This window comes from Pseudochaenichthys georgianus, chromosome 19, assembly GCF_902827115.2.
Source record: "Pseudochaenichthys georgianus chromosome 19, fPseGeo1.2, whole genome shotgun sequence".
NCBI lineage: Eukaryota > Metazoa > Chordata > Actinopteri > Perciformes > Channichthyidae > Pseudochaenichthys > Pseudochaenichthys georgianus.
Genome location: NC_047521.1, coordinates 6,234,319 through 6,257,526, shown reverse-complemented (window position 1 = coordinate 6,257,526; position 23,208 = coordinate 6,234,319). Strand labels below are relative to the sequence as shown.

The 23,208-nt window shown below is 43.7% G+C and overlaps 1 protein-coding gene across 5 annotated transcripts in view; it reads right to left on the bottom strand.

The window, feature by feature from the left end:
- Positions 1 to 9,403: 9,403 nt before the first annotated feature.
- Positions 9,404 to 23,208, bottom strand: part of baiap2b (BAR/IMD domain containing adaptor protein 2b) — a 113,380-nt gene continuing 99,575 nt past the window's right edge. For 3 of the 5 annotated variants that reach the window (XM_034107919.2, XM_034107921.2, XM_071206762.1), the window contains 4 exons: positions 22,727 to 22,807; positions 21,524 to 21,689; positions 18,644 to 18,681; positions 9,404 to 11,172 (listed from right to left, as the gene is read on the bottom strand). In XM_034107919.2, the coding sequence (XP_033963810.1) occupies positions 11,028 to 11,172; positions 18,644 to 18,681; positions 21,524 to 21,689; positions 22,727 to 22,807 (430 nt within the window). In that variant the 3' untranslated portion in view covers positions 9,404 to 11,027. Of the gene's footprint in view, positions 11,173 to 11,535; positions 11,580 to 17,194; positions 17,940 to 18,643; positions 18,682 to 21,523; positions 21,690 to 22,726; positions 22,808 to 23,208 lie in introns of those variants that run through there. The other 2 variants (XM_071206761.1, XM_034107924.1) reach the window with 2 other exon arrangements.

Genomic DNA, 23,208 nt, shown 5'->3' with positions numbered 1-23,208 from the left:
CATTAATCTGATGGAATTGTGTCATGGTGTTTGACTTGATGTTAAGTGGACACAGAGATAACACATTTGCTGTACCTGATGCAGAGGCACTGACTGCTTGTCTGATTTTCTGAATGTTGTCAGTGAAAAAGGAGGCAAAATCATTGCACGCCCTGGTGGATAGAAATGCAGAGGCTACTGACACTGGGGGTTTAGTTAGTCTGTCGATGGTAGCAAACAAGGCACGTGGTGGTGGTGGTGGTGGGTATGGACCCACAATGATTATTTTCAAAGGCAAGCGGATGAAGGCAGAATGGCTCTTCGGGGCTCCGAAGAATACCTTCGTAAAGATGTCCGATAATGACTGGATAAATAGAGACTTGTTCACAGAATGGGGGAATAGGTTTCTGCAAAGCCTTCCAAAAAGTATCCATGACCCCATCTGCTCCTTGTTGATGGTCACACCTCTCATGTGTACAACATCGACTTTTTGAATATGATGATAGAGAACTGAGGTTACCTCCTGTAACCCAGCTTCTATGAGTAATGGCGCAGCCCTCTAAGGCTATCGCTATTGGGTTATCCCTCTGCGCCCCCGCGCAGCACTGAAACACTTGTAGTCCACGCCCACCCGCTAGGTGGGCCCCACCCTCGGGCCTCCTTCCGGGATAAATAGGAAGGAGGCCCGGCAATCTGCTCCCATACAATATAACTTTTCTTCAGCTATTCGTAGAGCCAGTGGGGCCCAGCGCTTAGAGGGCTGCGCCATTACTCATAGAAGCTGGGTTACAGTAGGTAACCGAAGCATGATGTAGTCTGCGCCCCACTGGGTCCGCCCGGCACTAGAAGCACAGACACACCTGCTCAATAACACCCCCTGCCTGTTGTGCCATGCGTAATGGCGCATCACCGTCCCTGGAACATAGCAAAACATGCCTATCTTCCCAACGGGGTGAAGGCTGGGAACAATACATACCGGCCGCTGTGAGAAAGTAGAGACGAAGGTCCCACCTTGCCCAGCGACCATCGAGGGGGAACAGCAGCTCTCTGCGTGTCAGACAGGCAGGAGAGGGCTCAGCTGGATCCCTGACGTCACTCACTCTGATCAGGCACTCCGTACGAAGTGTGTCAGAGTAAAGGGAACATCCTTCTCATACGAGGGGAAAAGGGCCGCTCTCTGTGTGCCGAGCGGCAGGAGAGAGGCGCACCGCTGGTTCCCTGACGTCACTCACTCCGACAGGACACCCAGTACAGGGTGCGTCAGAGAGGAAACAATAAAAATAAATACATGAACAGGGGGAAGACCAGGATGCAGCAGTGCAAATATCTTACACTGACATTCCTCCGTGCAAAGCCGTGGAGGAGGAATTCCTCTGGTGGAGTGCGCATTGATGTTCTCCGGGGGCTCCACCCCAGAGGAGACATACGCCTGTGAGACCGCCTCACACAGCCAGTGTGACAGCCGTTGTGCAGACAGAGGTTACCCGATCGAGCGCTCTCTATAGTGCACAAACAGGCGCTGAGAACGGCGCCATGCTGAACTGCCATCTCCTTGGATCCGGAGAGCTGACGGAGCCACCGAGAGAGCAGACGAATCACTCCCCCTTTTCGCTGATCGAGCCAAAAGCAGTGCTACTTTGGCTGAACACAGTTTAAGGGGAACCTGATCAGGTTCAAATGGGGCTTTGCTTAGTGCGCGTAACACCAAAGCCAAATCCCACTGAGGCGCCAGTGTGCGTGACACAGGTCTGAGTCTCCGTACTCCTCGCATAACGGCTGCTGCGCTCTGCGAGCCCCTCTGTTCAATTCGCCGGGAATATACATTGCTCTGATGGAGAGCAACGTGTGTGCGCGCCCAGAACAGCAGCCGCCTGGCTGCGTTCAGAAGCTGCGCAGATCGTACTCCTCCCTGGCGATTGAGGTAGGCTGCTTCCATAGCCGTGGCCTGTTGTCTGTGCACTTTTAGGCAAAAGGGCTGCGAGGGAGTTTCCCCACGCTGCATTTCACTCCGTCTCTCATCATGCGGCGCGTACACGCCCAGAGGATGAGAGGTGTGTGCATGCTGTCCACACGAGGCGTTATAATGGTGCTCGTGGATTTATTATGACCGTGTGTAGGAGGCATATCTGGGACAGAGGAATGCCGCGAGCTCTGCAGTTTATAAACCAATAGGTTTAAAACAGCAGGCTTCTGCAGCGAATGAACCTCCTCTGGTGTCCCCCTGTTGGAAGAGACCCCGGGGGATCATCACGTGACCAGCTGACGCCAACGCCGAGCAGCTGCGTCACGGAGAGGGCTGTGTGGGTTGTGACATGCCGGAGGAGAGCTGTCAGTTTCTCCACTCGCTGCCGCGAGAGCCGCGCTCTGCTGGCTGAGTTTATCTTATTCCAATTTATTATGAAACTCAGGCTTTGACAGATGCGATACGAGATGTACCGTCTGGAAAGCGACTTCCTCCCTGGAGCGAGCCAGCAAATAGCAGGTCGTCCAGAGGAAACCACACTCTCATCCCTCCTCTGTGTAGTGGCTCCAGCCTTCTCTACACAAAAATGGGAGGAGCCAGGAAATATCCGACGGCAATGTCTGGTCTGATATTCCCTGAAATGAGAAACGCAGGAATTTCCTGTGATTCGGGATGAGGGGTACGTGGAAGTATGCATCCTTCAGGTGGAAGTATGCATCCTTCAGGTGGAAGTGAACCAGTCGTCCTGGTGAACACATTCCAGCACCTGTTTGATCGTCAGCATGTGGAATACTGACAGATCGAGGATGTCTCATTGCCCCAGTCTTTTTCGGGATTAGAAAAATAACGGGAGTGAAAACCCCTGATTTTCCTCCCTTTGAGGAACCCTGGAGATATCCTCTTTCAACAGGAGTTCCAGCGGCTCGGATTGGAGCGCAAGACATAGCTTCTGGGAGGACAGGAGTGTTTCCTGTATCCCATTGAACTGGGGGGGGGGGAGAGGCGGACTGCAGGACGCATCCTCTGCTGATCAGCCTGCTCATCCATCTGTCCATCAGACCCACGCGCTGCCACTCTGAGAAAAACTCTGAGAGCGGGCGCACGTGCTCGAGATGTATTTTTGGTCGCCATGGTGACGAGCCACGCCAGAGCCCCTGCCGCCGCTGCCCGTGAGGCAACCCAAGGCGGGGGCCTCCACACGCTGCGTCTCACTCCGACTCTCATCATGAGGCGTGTACACGCTAGGGGATGGATGGAGGTGTGTGCAGTGCTGCCCACATGAAGCGTTAAAACGGCGCTCATGTGTTTATTAAGGCCGTGTTTATTAAGGCCGTGTTTATTAAGGCCGTGTTTATTAAGGCCGTGTGTAGGAGGCGTATCTCGGACAGAGGAATGCTGCGAGCTCTGTAGGTTATTAACAGGGGTTAAAACCGGCAGGCTTCTGCAGCGAGCCCTGCTGTCTACTTAATCAACAGATTAGTGGCAGCCGGCTTAATTAGCGAGCTCTGCAGTTTATTAACCGATAGGTTAAAACTAGCAGAATTCTGCAGCGAGCCCTGACGCCGTGGCGCTGCGGGCGCTGCCGCTGGGGGCACTCAGCCTCCCGTGAGGCGAAAGGGCTGCGAGGAAGCCTCCACACGCTGCGTTTCACTCCGGCTGTCATCATGAGGCGTGTACACGCTCAGGGGATGAGTGGAGGTGTGTGCAGTGCTCTCCACATGAGGCGTTTATAACGGCGCTCATGGGTTATTATGACCGTGTGTAGGAGGTATCTCTCGGACAGAGGAATGCCGCGAGCTCTGCAGGTTATTAACCGATAGGTTAAAACCGGCAGGCTTCTGCAGCGAGCCCTGCTGTCTACTTAATCAACAGATTAGTGGCAGCCGGCTTAATTAGCGCGCTCTGAAATGTAACGGCAGGTTAAAAACAGGCTTTAGCAACGAGCCCTGCTGGCTATTAACCGACAGGTTATAGGCAGCTGGTTTACCCAGGGCGTGAGGCAACCCCAGGTGGGCTGGGACCGAACGGGCTGCGCGGGGCCTCCACACGCTGCGTCTCACTCCGACTCTCATCATGAGGCGCGTACACGCTCAGGGGATAGATGGAGGTGGGTGCAGTGCTGCCCACATGAGGCGTTATAACGGCGCTCATGGGTTTATTATGACCGTGTGTAGGAGGCGTATCTCGGACAGAGAAATCCCGCAAGCTAACCGGCAGGCTTCTGCAGCGAGCCCTGCTGTCTGCTTAATCAACAGATTAGTGGCAGACGCGAAAGGGCTGTGAGGAAGCCTCCACACGCTGCGTTTCACTCCGACTCTCATCATGAGGCGTGCACACGCTCAGGGCATGAGTGGAGGTGTGCGCAGTGCTGTCCACATGAGGTGTTATAACGGCACTCATGGGTTATTATGACCGTGTGTAGGAGGCGTATCTCGGACAGAGATATGGTGGACCGCTCTACCAGTGTCCCCACCGAGTTGGAGAGCCGCGATGTTATTCGCCGCCGCGCTGTGGTGACGGAGAGAGGGAAAGCATGTTCGGCCGCCAAGCTGGCACCCTGCTCCGACTCTGTCTCCCCCGTCCGGGGGAGAGGAGGGAGGGGAGAACCGAACGGTGAACCGTGGAGGGATGCGGGGCAGGAGTTGTTTTTCTTCGGACTCCTGCCCGGCACTCGGCCCCAGGGACACAAGGCCCCGTCCGTGGGCTCGTAAGCCTGGATGGGCCAATCGTCCTCCTCGGCCACAGCAGCAAGAGCGTCCGCTATCCGCTTCCTGTCGCCCGAGGGGAGACGAGCGCTAGTGTGTGCATACCTGCTGGTTTAGAGCCGCGTACGCGTGCTCTGACCCCAGGCAGGATTCTCATACTGCTTTTATCTCTGCTGCTCATAACTCATTATGAACCCAGAGCCACATGAGGGACAATCTCTCACACAATTGTTACTCATGTTTACTCTGAAATGGAAGTGTCTCTTGTGCTTCAGTAACGAGGTGCTGAAGAAAATAGGGAGCAGATTGTCGGGCCTTTTTCCTATTTATACCGGAAGGAGGCCCGAGGGTGGGGCCCACCTAGCGGGTGGGCGTGGACTACAAGTGTTTCAGTGCTGCGCGGGGGCGCAGAGGGATAACCCAATAGCGATAGCCTTAGAGGGCGAAGCCATATACGAAATAGAACAACGTCACTGTATTTAGCCTACCCCCTCACACAACTCACTATCTGCAGCCAGCAGACAGAGCACTGTTCAAGAGCTTGAAACACTACTGGAGGCTCGAGGGACGAAGGATCACCAGGGAGAGTGGAGGGAAACGGCTTGACAGGGCGTTGTTCATGCCACTGTTTTCAAAGGCCTGGATGAAAGATGCTACACCACTGAATGGCCAGGCTGGTTTTCGAGGGTCAGCGATATACCCATTCAACCCTGCCAAGATCAATGAGAATCTGTTCATGCCACCTCAAACATCTGCTTTCAAGAGACTCCAGTGGCCCCAGATGAGATGCTCTTTCCTGCACCAGCAACCCTGTGTCATCCTCCACATGATGATGATGATGATGATGATGATGATGATGATGATGATGATGATGATGATGATGATGATGATTGTGAAGGAAATATTAATATTCTGTGCATGGGGAAATGTTAGTGTTTTCCCTATGTGTCCTGTTTGTAACTTAGAGCAGGGCACAGGTCAAAGGTCCTGCCTTCCTGTGGGGGAAGTGTGGCCAACTGAGCAGATGACTTTAACAGACTTTCTTTGTCTCTGAAGATCTTTTATTAATTATGATAGAAAGGGCGCGAACAGAGGCTCCTCCTAGATTCTCTGGGTAGAATTGCCTGTGTTTTCTGTGTATTTCTCAGTGTTGACTCGGGATTTCATAATGCACGTTGGACTCACTCACGGCCGTGACTCTCAATAAACTCAGTGTTTGATATAAAGCGGACTCCAGCTTCCATTTCTTCCATCAACATTGCTGAGCAGAAGTTTCTCTCACAATGATGATGATGATGATGATGATGATGATGATGATGATGATGATGATGATGATGATGGTGGTGGTGGTGGTGGTGGTGGTGGTGGTGGTGGTGGTGGTGATGATGATGATGATGATGATGATGATGATGATGATGATGATGATGATGATGATGATGATGATGATGATGATGATGATGATGATGATGATGATGATGATTCCTGCCATCCACACATGAGGGAACTTCTGGAGCAGACCCCATGCCACCCTCTGCATGGTGCTGTTCAGCCAGCAACCTCCCCTCCTCAGCGCTCTCCACCATTGTCCCCCATTGTAACCCCACCACCTATGGCAGAGGAGGTTGAAGTATAGTGACACAGCCAGAGGTCTCCTTCAAATCTCTGATAACACTTCCAGTAAGAGAACGCCCAACCACCAGCCGCCAGAGGGCCAAACCTCCTTGCTATAGTTTGACTAGCGACAGCCATTTTGCTTTCATCAAAGAGAAAGGGGGAAAGAAAAAGGAGAAAAAGCAAAAACCTAAGGAGAAGAACACTGCACAAGTGATCCAAGAAGCGTGTGCAATCTGCCAGCATGCATATGGGGACAAAAAGGACCCCAAGTCCACAGAGGAATGGCTTTCGTGTGCAGTCTGTTTCCAGTGGTTCCATGAAAGCTGTGCAGAGAATAATGGGGTTCTGGATGATGATGGCTCCTTGACATGCAAGGACTGCTTGTTTCCAGACATGTAATGTTGTAAGCAATTGTTTTAGGCAGGTTCATGTTTGTGTGTGTTGTGTTGCCTTCAAATATAGGCTATCTGTTAAAGGTGTATGTGTTACCCGTGAAATAAATTGTAATGATTTTAATAACATTTTAACTTTTGTAATTGACAGCAACATGTTGTAAGCAATTGTTTTACGCAGGTTTAGGTTTTATGTGTTGCCTCAATGTTTGATATGTTGCCTTCAAATACACCTGCAGTTGTATGTGTTCCCTGTGAAATACAATTCAATGATATTTGAAAACTATTAGAATCTATTGTGGTTTGATGATGTTTGATTCTCACAAAAAAAAGAAAAAAAAAAGTTAACAACATAAGCCTAAATGTTGTAACAGCAATAACATTATAAATAGTAAAAGAGCTGAACATGGTATTGCACATTTAGCTCAGAGTGTTACTGACCTGAGATGTTTTATTACAATAATAAATAATTCAGTGTCCCACATTTTGCACAGAACTGTCCCACATTAGAAAAGCAGATTGTCTGAGACAACTTGGCACTAAGGGTACTGATATGTCTACCATTTATTTTATGAGTGTAATATCTGCATTTTCTCTTTTGGTTTGATTAGGACACATCCTGGGTATTTCAGAATGGTACTGGATGTAGATGTATTGTATTTAAATGCAAAAAATGTCCCACATTAGGGCAATTCACCCTAACATCTTATCTTAATAATATCTTCATATTAATAATAATGATAAAGACGAAATCAACACACGGCAATTCAAAGTGCTTTACAAAAAATGAAAGACATTAAGAAAATGGCATTTAAAATCAGTCATTAAAAGATAAGATAATAAAATAAAAATATCTCTGTGCAAGATGCCACAGAGAGGTGCTTTTCCCGGTGTATTTCATGGAAGTCTGACATAGCCTGTTTGCACATGTCAGGGAGAGATGCTGGAGCTGCTTAGTCCGTCATTTGGGGCTCTGTGTAGGGCCAGAAAGAGGTGGTTTTCGCGCTCTGTCTCCTGGTAGTGTGAAATAGCCTGTTTGCTCATGTCAGGGAGAGATACAAGTTACAGTGCAGTTTAAGATGTGAATAGTTCAATTATAAGCAGCGACAAAAAGAAAAGTCTTCAGCCTGGATTTAAAAGTAGTCAGAGTTGCAGCGGACCTGCCAACCCAGTCTCATAAAAAAACGTGTAATAACTACGTTGGTCCACAACGTAGGACGTAGTATTTCTACAAAAACACCTCTGAAATTGTAAGATGCCTACGTTTTTTTTCACCATTCATTCCAATGGCTGGCGTCTATGTCACGTGATCTTCACATTTCTCCCTGCAGACATTTTAAAGTTAGTTTGGCCATTAAAATGCGTTTTGATGTCATTTTTTGCGAGAAATATGAGTTGTTATTTCAGATTATGTGTGCAGTGGATGTACATGATCTTTAGTTTGCTAGTTATTACGAAGATTACTTCAGGAAATTGTGTCAATACAACGTTTTCATTGTTACCAAGGTGGTTGCTAGGGACGCTGCTATCGATATTATTTCTGTTATGTTGTGTAACAGTTTAATGGTGTAATCTTTATTGCTACCCCCTTCCCCGTCAATGTATAGTGTTGGTCCACAGCGCTTTACGTATTAGTTTAACAAAATCCGCATCTAAAATTGTGGCATAGATACGTTATTTTCCCCTGTGCAATTCCAGTCTCACATCTCACAGCACATCGTTATAAACAAATACCGGAAACAGACCGAAAACACTTTATTCCGAGTGTGCTTGCTTTTCTCTTTGGAAGTCATCACATAACGGCATTGTAATACACGGTTCGGCTGCATTAAATATCACATATCTGCCGTAGTTCTCTATTTATAGAGCCCTGATGAGAAGACTTCTAGACAAACATGAGGAACTGCCGCCAACACTGAAAACGTGACATGGATCATAAATATATCAGCCATTAAACAACATCTTACATTTCTTTTCACACAATACGTCTCCTTGCAGTATCAACACTAATTCAGCTGACTTTTATATTTGATCCAATTGGTAGATAGGCTGTATTTACACCATAAAGGTGCACAGCTGATATAAAAGGACACCTAGTGGTTAAAGCATGTTATTGAATTTCATTATTTTTATTATTAGATATTCATAGGATCCCTATAAAGTATATTCATTACTCGTTATTCTCTACTAATAGTTAATTAAAGACTGTATATAATGACTATTTTGCACATCCCGTTCAAGATTTCAAGATTTTCTAAGGTTTATTGACATATCAATCAAACTGTGTAGTTATGCAATGAATGAAAAACTTTGTGTATACCTCCAGCCAGGCCCGGACTGGCCATCGGGAGGACCGGGAGGTTTCCCGATGGCCTGGCCTGTTAAGTGGCCTGCTGGCCTGAGGAATTTCTTTTTTTAATGTATGTATTGTGAACGCAACGCTGCGCAAATGTGGGTCTGACTCTGCCTCACAGAGGGTGTCTACATGATGTGCCCTGCCGACATGGCCACTTTCATACAGATCATACACTAATGGCCTGGTCGCTAGCACCCTTCAAAGATGGACGACTTGCTGTTGATGACGTCATATTTCCTTATAGGTCTATAGGTATTTGTAAACTTAACAGTGATTAGAATGTGGGACTCTTTTGATCACCCGATGTAATGCCATATTGAAAAACACAAATATAATGTCGTGATTCGTGTATAAGAGTAAATATAAGACATTTGGCACAAAGTGGGTACACTCTTGATTCTTTATTCTCAGATTTTAATTGAACAGAAAAAGTTTGACAATAAATCACATGATACAGGTTTGAATATCTGTCATATTTCCACTGTTAGTCTTCATGTAACACTGAGAGCTACACTGAAACCGGTTTTATTATTTTGTGTCATTAAAAAAAGTATCCGATTTCCCTTTAGTGGTGTCTCTTCACCAGATGTTAAGGTATATTGTGAAGTTTACTGTGTTACATAAAAACAACAAAATGGAGTGAAATGGGACTAAATTTGAAGTGCTCACAGCCATTAAATATTCATCTTTAGAACATTCCAACAGCAACCTGTTACAGAAAGGCTTTGCTTGTCACTCTGGTTATTCCACGGACAACAGTCACAATTGGATGTATTTCTGTTTGTGGCTGTTCTTTATTAGTGTTGTGAAAACCTCAAATTAAACTTCATCTCCACTGAGTGGCACTAATTATTAAGGGACTGTATACGTTAGAAGATACCACCAGAGGTAAGTGAAAAATAATTTGAACACACCCTTAAAACATTATTCTTAGAATGGCCAAGATTGAATCCCAACCTGTATCGGTGTAATCCTGATTGCTCTACTTCACATCAAAGTGATCTTAACCAAAGACGCTGCAATTACTCATTGATTGTATTATTTAATTTACCTGATGAAATAATTTCTTTAAGAAGACCTTACAAACTGCTTGTATATTCATGTAATCACTAAACCGGCAGGACATTATTATAGGTACAAACACCTGCAGTGCGTATTAATGTTATTAATTAATATAGATTTCCTGTGAGTATACAAATAGTTGAATATATAGTACTATGAGTAGTGTGCTTATCAGTTTTGATGCCATAAATGAGCCCAATATTATTCCACAGATACTGGAGATTTCTGGCTAGTATACAATCTCTTATGTGTTTCAGGTTATCTCTTCCATTTTAGATGATCCACTTTGGTCCAGACTAATATGTGCAATACCTCTGCACCACCACCAGGTGCTAGCCCTGTGAGGAGGCAGTGTGAACAGTTGAGGCTAAAGATGTGAAGCGTACCAACATTGAAGCCCGTCAGTTGACAAGGAAGGGGAGGAAGCTGCATTTGAAAAAGCACAGATGTTGTCACGTGACTTTACAGAACAGCTGCAGATCCGTGGAGTCTACAGAAGTCATCAGTCATCAGTGTTTAGGTAGCGATACGTTGCAAATGAGCCGAGAACTCAAGTTGCCCACGCTGGAACACTTATTTTCTTATCACCTCATACACTTATATGTTCCAAAAATAAAAAAGTGAAATCACTTCGATGATGTCCATTATCTTACCCATGTACAGTATGTGAGCAGAAGCCTTTACAGACATACAACTCAGAGGATAACAATCAGGGAACATTTTCATTTAAAGTGCTTTCCTTGCTGGAAGATCAAATATTAATCAATTCTAGCTTTTAATCACATGATCTCTGAACTAAAACAGAGATAACTGTACATCGTTGTTTGTGCCGTTCATTTGCTGGTCAGAGTCATTTCTCTGTTTTAAAGTAGCACTATTTAGTTCTGTGGTTGAGTCAGAGCTGAGGCGAGGGGGTACATTGATGTACCTGCAGCTAGTTTAACCTGAGGCAGGGCTCAGTACTCCCCCGGGGGGGTGGAGGCCTTCTCCAAGGAGTCGTAGTGTGCTTCATGAGGCAGCTCTTCCTCCACTTCATCCTCATCATCAGAAAGGGGCGGTTTGGCTGGGGCCTCGACAGGCGGCTCCATGGGCGGATCATCGCTGGGAGGAAGAGAGGAAATATAGTAAAGAAGCTTGTTTTTGTTTTAAAAACTGAATGCAAACCATGCATGATGCGAAAGTTAGAAAAGGTCACAGACAATCTCATGTGTCATGCCAGAAGAAAAGAAAAGGAGGTAAAACACGATGCTGAAACATGCAATACATTCCCTGAAATGTGCAAGTACAGTTTTATACCCCACAATCAGAGTGCAGTCACATCACACAAAGAAAGGAAATAACCCAAAGCCACTCCACGACACCCAAAGCCAACACGACGAAGAAGCAGTCTTTGTGATAATGGAGACATTGGAAGAAGAAGAAGTGGTTGCATGAAGACCCACAGAACCAGGGTCAGTCACTTACGAGGAGTTTCGGTCACTCAAAAGCGAGCGTAATCTGGCCCGGGACTGAAAGGCAGAGACAGGCCACATGGGTCAACACTCAGGATGTTCTCAAATACCAATAGTCTTTATATTCTAATACTATACAGGGCAATGACTTGTTATTTCTAAATACAGTGTGTTCTTACATGGCTTTACAGGACGCATTTAATAAGTTGTGTTAGGATTCAGGATATTAACAAATGAGACCATGCCTGAGTCAACTGGGAGCCTTCATTTAAAACTTGATGCAAGCAGTGTTTCAAGTGTAAGATATTGGAAGAGACATTATTGAAATTGACTCCAATATATTTAAATATTAAGAGTGCCTTTGTGTCAACTTGAGGGGCCTCACAAAATGTTTCTAAGGGCCACACTTGACCCGCATGCCCCACTTTAAGAAACATGCTGTAACGGTTGCCAGTCAAACTCAAGGATGATCTTGCTTGTTCATGTTCTAGTGAAGTATATAAAGAAACTATTTCATTATGTTGAAGTGAAACAAGAGGACGTGCACAGAAACCCAAACAGACTCACAATTTATATATGTTAACATTAAAATATAAACCTAAGAATATTCAAGACACATGGTAATTAATACAATTCAAGACACAAAAATAAAACAGACAAGCATATAAAACACAACAAATAGAAAGACACTGGCAATATAACATGGATATGCCGTGAATCTGACACACACGTACACGCAGTGGAGTTGAAATAGATACCTTTGCTAGCAGCAGGAAGAGCAGGCCAGGGCGCGCACACACACACACACACACACACACACACACACACACACACACACACACACACACACACACACACACACACACACACACACACACACACACACACACACACACACACACACACACACACACACACACACACACACACACACACACACACACACACACACACACACACACACACACACACGGCCGGGGGGGGGGGGGTATGATGGGAACTGACTCGGCTCCAGAAATTGTGTCATGAAAAGTGACACCAAAAGTGCAAGTAGAGCCTCTGGTTAGTGGGTTAAAGCAAGAGGATGATCACCAGCTGTTTAAGATGATGTTTAACCTAATGCTTAAGATGACTATGAAATAAAGATAATTCCTTTTAAAAGGCGGAATCAAAGACACAATTCAAAAGACCGTCAGAGGCAAAACAAATTGTAATTGTCTTGAGATATAATTGCCTTCTGAGTAACACCAATGAACAGAAACAACCAAACCTTTTCAGCTGAATTCCTGTATTTCACACTTTTTAGTTGAGTATCCCTTACATTTGAGGTTATCAATGTTAAACTGTTTGGTACCGTAGATTCTCTGTGCAATATGTTGTTCATTTACATTCAAATAAAAGCATCAGTTGATGTAGCAGTGATTTGCCGACAGGTGGTCGGTGAGCGATACTGTGTCTGTCTATCATACGTTGGACTTGTTTGAGTGGAGAAAGAAGAAACACTGGCAGCTTCCAGTCGTTTTGTCTCTAAAGTCACCAAAACAGAGATTGGTAAAAGGGGGGCTGGCAAAGCTGAGGGGGAGACGGGTGTGAGGTCACACACACAGAGAAGACAGAGCAGACATGTGCAGCAAGGAAAACACTTGGATGGCAAAAGCGTCCATCCTGACTTGAGTTTTAAAGTATTTCTCTTGAAAGAACTGAAAACCATTCCACAGAAGTGTCTGTCCCTCCCTTTTCTTCTTTCAATAATCTGAAGAGAAACTTATGTTCAGACTCATTAGACTCATAAGACACCATATTAGATTTTAGAAAAGCGGCGAACAGTCTTCATTGTTTATCTCCTCTCTTTGGTCAACACAGTGTAAGGATAAGATTTTTGTAAACACTTCATAACATTTTCAATATTCAACTGAATATTGTTATTAGCAGCAGTTCGAATGAACAGACTATAAAGTGGACCGACAGAGACGGGCAGACCAGCGTCTTTATTTAGCACAGAGGGAGTCAGACACAGAAACACTTCTATCTTCAAAAACAGGATGCTTCCTCACTGGAGTTTGGACATCAAGCCTTTATTGCAATCACAAGAGAACAAGAAGGCTGAGTGAGATCAAACATAACATCCACTCCTCTCCTTCAAGGCTGCAGAGAGGCTGAGCAATAAAGGGTGGGTGTGGTTTCATGATTGTGATACTACTGATGCCTCATTCCAAACCAGAAATGTATCAGCATATTTGTATAATACTTTTAAAATATATATTGTGTTGTGTAACAGTACGAGACACTATAATATGAGCAAACAAACACAAAAATGCTAAATATTTTCAAATGTAAAGATCTAATGCACAAGCAAACAAGAGTTGTCTTATTAACCATGCCAGTGAGACAACTTTAATAATATTATATTTAGAATATTATCAATCCACCAATTCATTTCTCCAAATGTAATCATTTATTCTGAAAAAAAATATTAGTAAACACACCCGAATAAATATAAAAGAAAAAAGGTGCAAACTGACATTTGGTAGCTGGACCAAGAAGCAGGAGGCAGCAAGTAGTTTGCATTTTTGTAAAAAATAAATAAAGGGGCCCTATTTCACTCATGTTCAGGTTAATGTGTGTATCGAGTGCCTCTACCGCAGGTGTGTCAAACTCAATTTCATTGCAGGCCACATTTGCATTATGGTTGTACTCAAAGGGCCGGTTGTAACTTTAAGACTATAAAAAAATACATATATAAATATTTAATATATATCAAATAATGTATTATGTAAGAGAAACTTCTGTAGCAATGGAGAGTCAGGACTCAGAGAGACACGGGACGAGCAGGAGTTCTGATGTCAAACACTGGTAGTTTATACAAGCATCGGCCGGAGAATTCATATCACAAGTCACACAGTCAAAGGTTCTGACTGCACGGGTGGGTTGCCATGTCAATTCTGATCAGCCTTTTAAACTAGTTTACAGAGAGCTAATCAGCATATTGGGGAAGGTATACGTGAACACCTGGAGACACTGATTCACTTATCAGACTCTATGGCTCTTGTGACCGAGTGTTGACCGGTCATAAAACTGATAATGTCAGCAATAGCTGAGACTTCCCATTCCTTAAGACAGATAACAGACTTACGGCCCGTCCACACAGCGTCGTGCGTGTCTGAAACTCGACCAACAACCAATCACATGAATCTCCCGCCCCTGACACACAAGCAGCGGTTTGATTGGCTAGAGCTTGTACTGGCATATGATTCGATTGGCTGACGCTTCTGCCGAGGCGTCAAAAGTTGAACATTGCTCAACTTTTGCAGCGAGCCACGCCGCGTCGCTTCCCACGATGCATTTCCGCTAAAAGTGACGTCACCCCATTCAAAGTGAATGGTGAAGCGTCAACGCACGCCGCTGTGTGGATGGGCCGTCAGGCCGAAAGGTCAAATATCTTAAGTAAAGATACAATTATTCCCTAACATATTATATTACATTATTGCCTCTGCATTGGATTATTATCAGATAGGGTAATAACTTAGTAATTAACTACGTCTGAAAGCAGAAGTCTACGGCAAATAATTGCAAGTCTCTTCAGTGAGAATGTCACAAAATGATTTAAAAAGAAAAAACACATTCTGAGAAAAAAGTCAAATTTGAGATGCATTGTGCTCCATGTATGGGCAACAAGCTTCTGTAAATCGGCATGTAACCGTATAATAAAAATATCATATGTTTTGCAAGCTCTTGTGGGGCCACATAAAATGAAGTTGCGGGCTGGATTTGGCCCCCGGGCCTTGAGTTTGACACCCCTGCTCTACCGGGACATGTCTCCATGCTTTCATGTTCAAAATGCCCTTTATTTCTCTCATACTGCCTGCCCATTGAGAGGCTCCTATCTCATAATGCATTCCCCAACCCTAATTTAAGGTAACACCTGCTTCAGAACTAAAGCGCTTCAACTCTAACTAAAGTTAGTTCAGTGGTTCTCAAAGTGGGGGGCGCGCCACCCCTGGGGGGCGCAGATGCATGTCAGGGGGGGCGCGAGAGACCAGGAGGAAAAATGGTTATAAAAAAAAAAAGTAAAATAAATAAATTAAAAAAAAAATCATAATTTGAAAAATTATTGATTCGAAAATAATATGATGCAGTACAGTACTATTACGTCTGGGTCTCTGTGTTTCATTACATCTCGGCTCTGTGTGTGTGAAACGAGCCATTTTGTGTGCGGGAGAGAGAGAGAGCGCACCGGTACCGGAGATCGTTGTTAGCTTCTGGTGCTAGCGAGCTACGCTAACGGATATAAGGAGTTTTTTCAACGACAAAGTGGAGGAGAGTCCTCTCCTGTCAGACTGAGAGGCTCAGTGAGCTAAAGGACTCAGTGTTATCTCAGTGGGTCTCAAACGTGTTGGTCACCATTAATGTAAACAATTATTTCCGAGGTACACATTTATATGATCATTATAGTTATAAAAACATAAGAGAATAAAAGAAAAACAGCTATGAAATACTATATGACAGTAAAACAAGAATAAAGTTTAAAAGGGTGATTTGTAAAATATCCATAAAGAAAAAGTAAATCTGTTAACAGTTCTGTTTCAAATGGGTGTTGAGAGATGTATCCCGATCTCTTCATTTTGTTCTCAAAGTGCACCAGATTGATGCTTTTAAGTTCAATATTTAAAAAAAAGAAAATCGTCATGCCCCCGGACCCCCCTATGTGAGGTCCACACACCACCTATAAAAATAGCACTTGACCCCTGCTTACACCTATATGCCGTGAGCTGATTATCGAGCCTTCATTGTAACTGTTGCGGGAACACTGTGTATGTGTGTGTGGAGTGTTGCAGTAGAAAATTCTACTGTAGCGACCGGGACATTCATGGGAAACCCTAAATGTTTGAGCACCCTCTATGAAACGTCAAGCTACCCCACAACACCCCCAAAAGGAATCTCTGGCACCGCCACTAAGCCTGACTTGTGTTCTCCTGACAGAAAAAGTTTGAGAACCACTGAGTCAGTTAAAGATGCCCTATGATGTTCATTTTCAGGTTCATATGTTGTACCTCCAATGTGACATGCCAACAATCTCTTTATTTTTCTCATACTGCCTTTTTTCACCCAGTCTGATCTGATTGGTTAGCTGGCCAGTTCTGATGTGATTGATCAACCGCTTAGAGATGTCCCGCCCATTAGCCTATCATGTACAATGTGTTAGAGGGCTAGCCAATAGAAGCGCAAGTGTTACATAGTGATGTCATTATGTTACGGAAGTAAAGAAAGGAGTCCAATGGAGGCAGGGGGGCAGTTTGTGTGGGAGAAAAACTCCCACTGGTGAGAACTTTGGGATTTTAGTTTTGCAGACCATTTACATGCACAAAAGAAACATACAACACACTAAAGGGAAGGGGAAAAGCCCCAAAAAGCACAATAGGGCCCCTTTAACAATTGTGCTGATGAATATAAACGAATGGTTTCCGCACTCAACTCGGAGCCTTGCATCTCATAAAGGGGTGAGGGACAGTTGACCCCACCCAGCCTTGGAATGACATTCACACACTGCAATAGATGGAGAGGACCCCAGACCCTAGCTTAGTGTGAGCTCAGTGTCCCCCCCACCAAGATCAAAGGCTGATACTGAAAACGTTACAGTGAGTTTGTTCACAGAGAGTCAGAAATATAGAGTATTACTTTTATAAGGTGCAATTTTTAATGAACTCATAGATACTTCTGGCACATTTATGTACAGTTAACATTCACATACTGTAGTCTCTGTTTCACAAAACATTTACATGAGCAGTTCACTTCTCTTATGTCAGAGGAATACAAAACCTCACAGCATGAAAAGGTTAAAAGTATTGTTAAATACTGAAAGACCCAGTAAAATATCGATTGTAATGCCTTTTTTTAATACACGATAAATCCTCTTCATTTCACACACTGATTCACGTATCCTTCACATTGTCATTCTGGTGGAGAGCACTTACATTGGTGGAAATCAGGTTCCTTTTGGTGAGGAAATATAATCCCCAGCGATATGTAAAATAAATGTACATGCATGAAAGACAAGCAAAAGATACATTTTCCTCAGAGAAAATGTCCATCCCATTGGTTTTGATTATTCGGATGGCACAGTCTGTGTTGTTCAGGTTTTGGCTTCACCAGTGGCCCCCTGTTGGCCAGTTAGCTCAGAGCGGGGTTGGGGGGAGGAAGAAGGGAGATCAGAGAGGCAGGGGAGATACAGACCAAAGCTCCTTCCTTGCATTGATTGGCTCAGGGAGAGTGTATTGCTGTAAACTGGAGGTTAGGAGGCGGGGGAGAGGATGAGAGGGGGGGGGTTGGTTGAGGGGCAGCGAGGACAGTCCTATCGCATCGTCAGGATCAGTGTCTGTCTGTCCTCACACTGTCGAAATCAATTTGCCCTCTGTGGAACTGTGGACAGAGAGAGGAGCAGACTTCCAGGTGGGCTGGCTCAGGACAAACAGCAGCAAACACAACCAGGACAAGGAGAGGCGGAGCTACATCCACCCTCCAACATGACAAATTAACCCCATACTATAACGTAACTTATATCATACATTAACCATGAATAAGAAGCAGGGTGAGCTAACAGGGATTGGGTGGGTGTGCAGTTAGCAGGTGGACGCGCTACTGAAGCTGCATGGTGCAAGGGTGGAGCATTAGAAGGAGCTGGGAGGGCAAAGCTGGGGGGTTTGTTAACAAAAAGAAAACTTAATCCAACTTAAGCTTTTGACAGAAACCAAACTAACCAATAACACAAATGGTCTTCTACCAATATGCAGTATAAACACTAAATTATTTGATTACTTATCGTATCCTATCAAACGAGGGCAAACAGAGGAGAATGCAAACGTAAAAGAACACAAAGGTAAAACAAACACAAAATAAATGTGGTGTGTTCTGCTGGTTGTGTGTTATCAGGGTCAGGTCTTTAAAACATCCCCATCCCAATCTCAACTCCTCTTCTGCTTTTCAACATACTGAAATGGTCCCAGAGCCATTACCAAAAACACATTCTTGATGATCGTCTGCTTGAACTTACTGAACATGAATTCAACTTGATTTTTATATCATTACAACATTAAAACGTATTAACTACAACAAGTGGTCCTTACCTTGTAGGGAAGCGGGGCTCGTACTCTTCAGCTCCTTGCTGTAAAGACAGACAGATGATTGATTTTACAAATATTTTTTATTATAAACCAACATTACAAATAATTTTCTATCAAAAAACTGATATGTGCAATGACCACAGCAGCCTGCAGGTGGCAGTAAATCAACACGGTGGAAGTGATACATCAGAATCTCACAGTGACCTTATAAGGCCTTTCCTACAGAAGCTGGGAAATCAAGACGGATAAACTGTATGACTACACTTGGAAACGATCAAATTATGTCTTTCAATAAAAACATATAACATATTTGATGTTGTCCATTATGACTTAAATAACATATTGCTCTTTTTGATGTCTGATCTGCCTAGTTAGTAACTACTGCTATTACTACTACTTTTGTTTTTGTCAGTTATTTCCATTAATCAATATTTAAAAGACATTTTTTAGTACTTATTCATCAGTGATGTGAAATAAATCCTAAATGCGTATTCAAATATACTCAATTCAATGATTTTGGGAGTTGTAACCACCTACAAAAACGTAGGCCTACAAATGATCCACTCAAAGTATTGCAGACACTTCCAGGTGCCCCGACCCCCCGGGGGGCCGCCAGGGGGGTCACGCAAAGTTTGAGGGAAAGGGGAATTTTTTTCTTTTTTTAAAGTTAAATTTAATTTGTTGTATGTTATTAATAACTGTATATCTATCAATCTATGTGTCCTTTGATGCCAATCTTTCAATATTTTTTATTTATTAATATTTTAATTTTTGAATCACATGACCGCCCTTCAAGCCAATCAGAATCGAGCTGCCGCTACTGAGAGTGAAACTGAGTATCTGCTCAGCTTTTGGAGCAAGTGAGAGCTAGTGAATATTTCGCTCTGCAGCTGGATGAGAGCACGGATGTAGCAAATATTGTTGTTTATATATATGAATATAAATATGTTTATTGTTAATATTACTGTTGAATATTATATATAAATAGCTTTCAAAAATGCTAAAAATATATGTTAATTGTTCATATTACTGTTCAAAATTATATAATATTATAAAGACAGAAATCACTTTAAAAATATGTTTACTGTTGATATTACTGTTTAATATTGTGTTAAGAATGTTTATAACAGAAGACACAATCACTGTAATGAATGACAAACAAAAGATAAATACAAAACATGTTTTGAAGAATAACTGATTATTAATTATTCGTACAAAATATATTAAGAAAATGTATTAAGATGTATGACTAATTTGTCATAATGTACTCATCATTTAAAAAAAAAAATTGCAACAGGGGGGTCCCCGCCAGAGGATAATACCATATGGGGGTCCTTGGCATGGCAAAGTTTGGGAACCCCTGATCTAACCGACAGGTCCGCACACACTCTCCAGCTGAAACTCTAATAAGCATTCATTCACAAACTAAATCAGGAGACCTTTAACGTTTTATGTCCGATTTGCTCCTTTTTTCCTCGCTGTACACAGCTCCAGTTTGGGCATCGGCCTGTCATCAGATTGTATTTGTTGTTGTTGCTGCTGTAGCGGAAGTTTAGTACAATTATTTTTGATTAAATACTCCAAATCTCCACCCTCCATAATTGCACTTGCTTCAGTTGCTTGCTACTTTCTAACGGCGGTGAGAGTGGTGCAGTGACGCTATCTAACTATCGATTAGATTTATGATTCGAAAATTATAAAAGTAAGGTAGACATGTGGATATTATCCGACTGAACAAAACGTGCATTTATCTAATCGGTTGGTTTTCCACTGACCTGATTTCGAGAAACCGAGCGCAGCTTACTTCCGGGTTTTAGGACGCGTCACTGCAACACTAAGTTGATGCGATTTGATTGGATTGTGAGGCAAGGGAAGCCAGCCGCCTCTGGCTTCCCTTGGCATGGCCCTGACTAATCACAGGTTGGCAGGGGCATGACGTGAGCCTTGTCTGATTGGTCAATCCCTCCATTTTTTATTCACCAAGGGAAGCCAATTTCGGCTGGCCTCCTCTCGCAACAGAGAGTGCAATCTACTGTTTCACCATAACATCTACAGGGGCGCTGTTTCACTCTTTGTAAAATACTCAATGAGAATGGGGGAGAGATGGACCCGCAGCAACACACAACAAAAAATGTCCGAAACTAAACAAAGTGTTTTTATTTATTTATTAAAATGATAACTACAATCCGAAAAACCAGGGGAAGCCTGGCTTCCCTTGGCCTCCAGGAGAAAACGCCGCTGACATAAACCTAAATAAAAACGTGTTAAATGTCAGCAGACATGTTTCCATCCCGACAGGCAGTGAGGCGGAAGAGGCAGTTTAAGTTGTTACATGACTGCTGAGCAATTAAGCTTCGCCCACATGTGATGTTGCGTAGGAAGGACAGGTTCAGTGTTGCATAAGTCCACTTCTGGTTTTGCCTTCTTTATAAAATGAATCCTCCTTCCTTTATTGCCACGGCAACCTTCTCTCTTCCTCCTCTTCTGTTATCAACTGTCTGTCAGAAGTTCTTCCCTCAGCGGGGCAGCAGAGTGAACTGCTCCAATCTGAGCTGTGCCACATCCCAACCTCCCGTAAACAGGGACATGTGAAGTGAACGAGAACGGATATCTGTGTCTAGGTAAGCTAATGTAGCGTAGCATCTTCTGCTAGCTTTGGCAACACAATACTCAGATTACTTGTAAAGGAAGACACAGCCTGTCAAAGCAACGCTATTCCTGTATATCTCAGGTCAGCAGCACGCAGGGAAAAGCTACTTCTAAACTTTCTGAGACAGACAAGTGCTGATCTCTGCCAGGATTCGTGCGACGGCTTAGCTTGTGTGTCATCTGTGGGTGTGTGTCAGAGTGTGTGTTTGTGTGCTTGTTTTGCGGACCCCCCACCTGTGGGAAGCCTGGCACGGCCACACTGTAGGGGCGTTGCTGTCTGCCGTGCAGCGCAGCAGCGCTCTGTGCCGCCATGAGGGAGTGGACACCGTAATCAGGGACAGGGACCGCCATGTCTTCTCTCTCCAGGAGGTTCCCCGTGCTGCTGCTCTTCCCGTGGAGGCTGGAAACACATCAGGACATAAACATGGTTTCCCCTGAATGAATGCTTCTTGGTCCAATCAGGGACCAACATGTTGGCATGTTTCCCTGCAGGGGAGACATCAGTGGGTGGTTGCTTTTGACATTACCTATTATTATTGGTTGTTTAATTTTCAATTGTTCACAAGAAGGTTTTACAAATGACAAGCTTTAAGCTTTGTAGTTTTTCCATCTACGTAACATTGCCAACATCAGGCCTATCTTGCCTCAAAACGATGCAGAGAAACTAGTCCATGCATTTGTTACTTCTAGGCTGGATTATTGTAACTCTTTATTATCAGGGATTACCAAGAAGTCACTCAAGTCGCTTCAGCTGATTCAAAATGCTGCGGCTCGTGTACTAACCAGAGTTAGGAAAAGGGACCACATTACTCCTGTTCTGGCTGCCTTACACTGGCTCCCTATAGAACACAGGATATAATTTAAAATTCTTCTTCTCGCCTACAAAGCCCTTAATGGGCAGGCGCCATCTTACCTTAAAGAACTCATTATACCCTACTGTCCTACTAGGGCATTGCGTTCCAAGAATGCAGGGTTGTTGGTTGTTCCTAGAGTCTCTAAAAGTACAATGGGAGCCTTTTCTTATCAAGCTCCACATTTGTGGAATCAGCTTCCAGTTTGTGTTCGGGCGGCAGACACCCTATCCGTTTTTAAGAGTGCGCTTAAGACCTTCCTTTTTGTTAAAGCTTATAGTTAGGGCTGATTATCAGTTTTGTCATACTGATATTCTGTACACACTGTGAAGACCACTGAGACAAATGTAACATTTGTGATATTGGGCTACAGTATATAAATACACATTGATTGATTGACAAGCCCTCAGGTCAATCATTATCATTATAAAATAAAATAAAAAAGTCAATAATGAAGTTTCATGAAAATAAGATGTATACAAAATGACACAAAAGCATATAAATATGCCTACAAAACTGATGTTGGGTAATGATCAGTGAGGCAATGACTTATTCTCTTTGTACAAGAGTAACATCCAAAACATACTTGTGTACTCGGAGCTGCCTCATGGAGTTGCTGTCCCCGTCAGAGATCACGCAGGTGTAGGAGAAGGGAAACCAGCCACGCCTGGAGGGGTGAGGAGGCACCAGATATTAGCAACATAATATACAACTTTTTAGAATCAAACCCAACTGTGATGTGTCAAATATGGTGGAAAAATGTGTTAAATCCGTGGAATTCACAGAACATTCCTTGCGGCAGGTCTAGTATATTTATACTTTATATAAAGTAGGGGGTAAAGGTAAATATCCACCTTGGTCCCACATTATATATATATTTTAATTAACATTTGTTTTCAAAGTGTATTTCACATTAACATGTCAATGGGATACATGTTGTTGTATTTTTTTTTTTATTACACTGTCATTCAGGTTCGTTGATTTGTTCAAACTTCAAAGAGACAAATGGGTTTTATTATTTGGGGCTAAATAAATACCATTGTTTATTTATTAAACAACAATGATTTC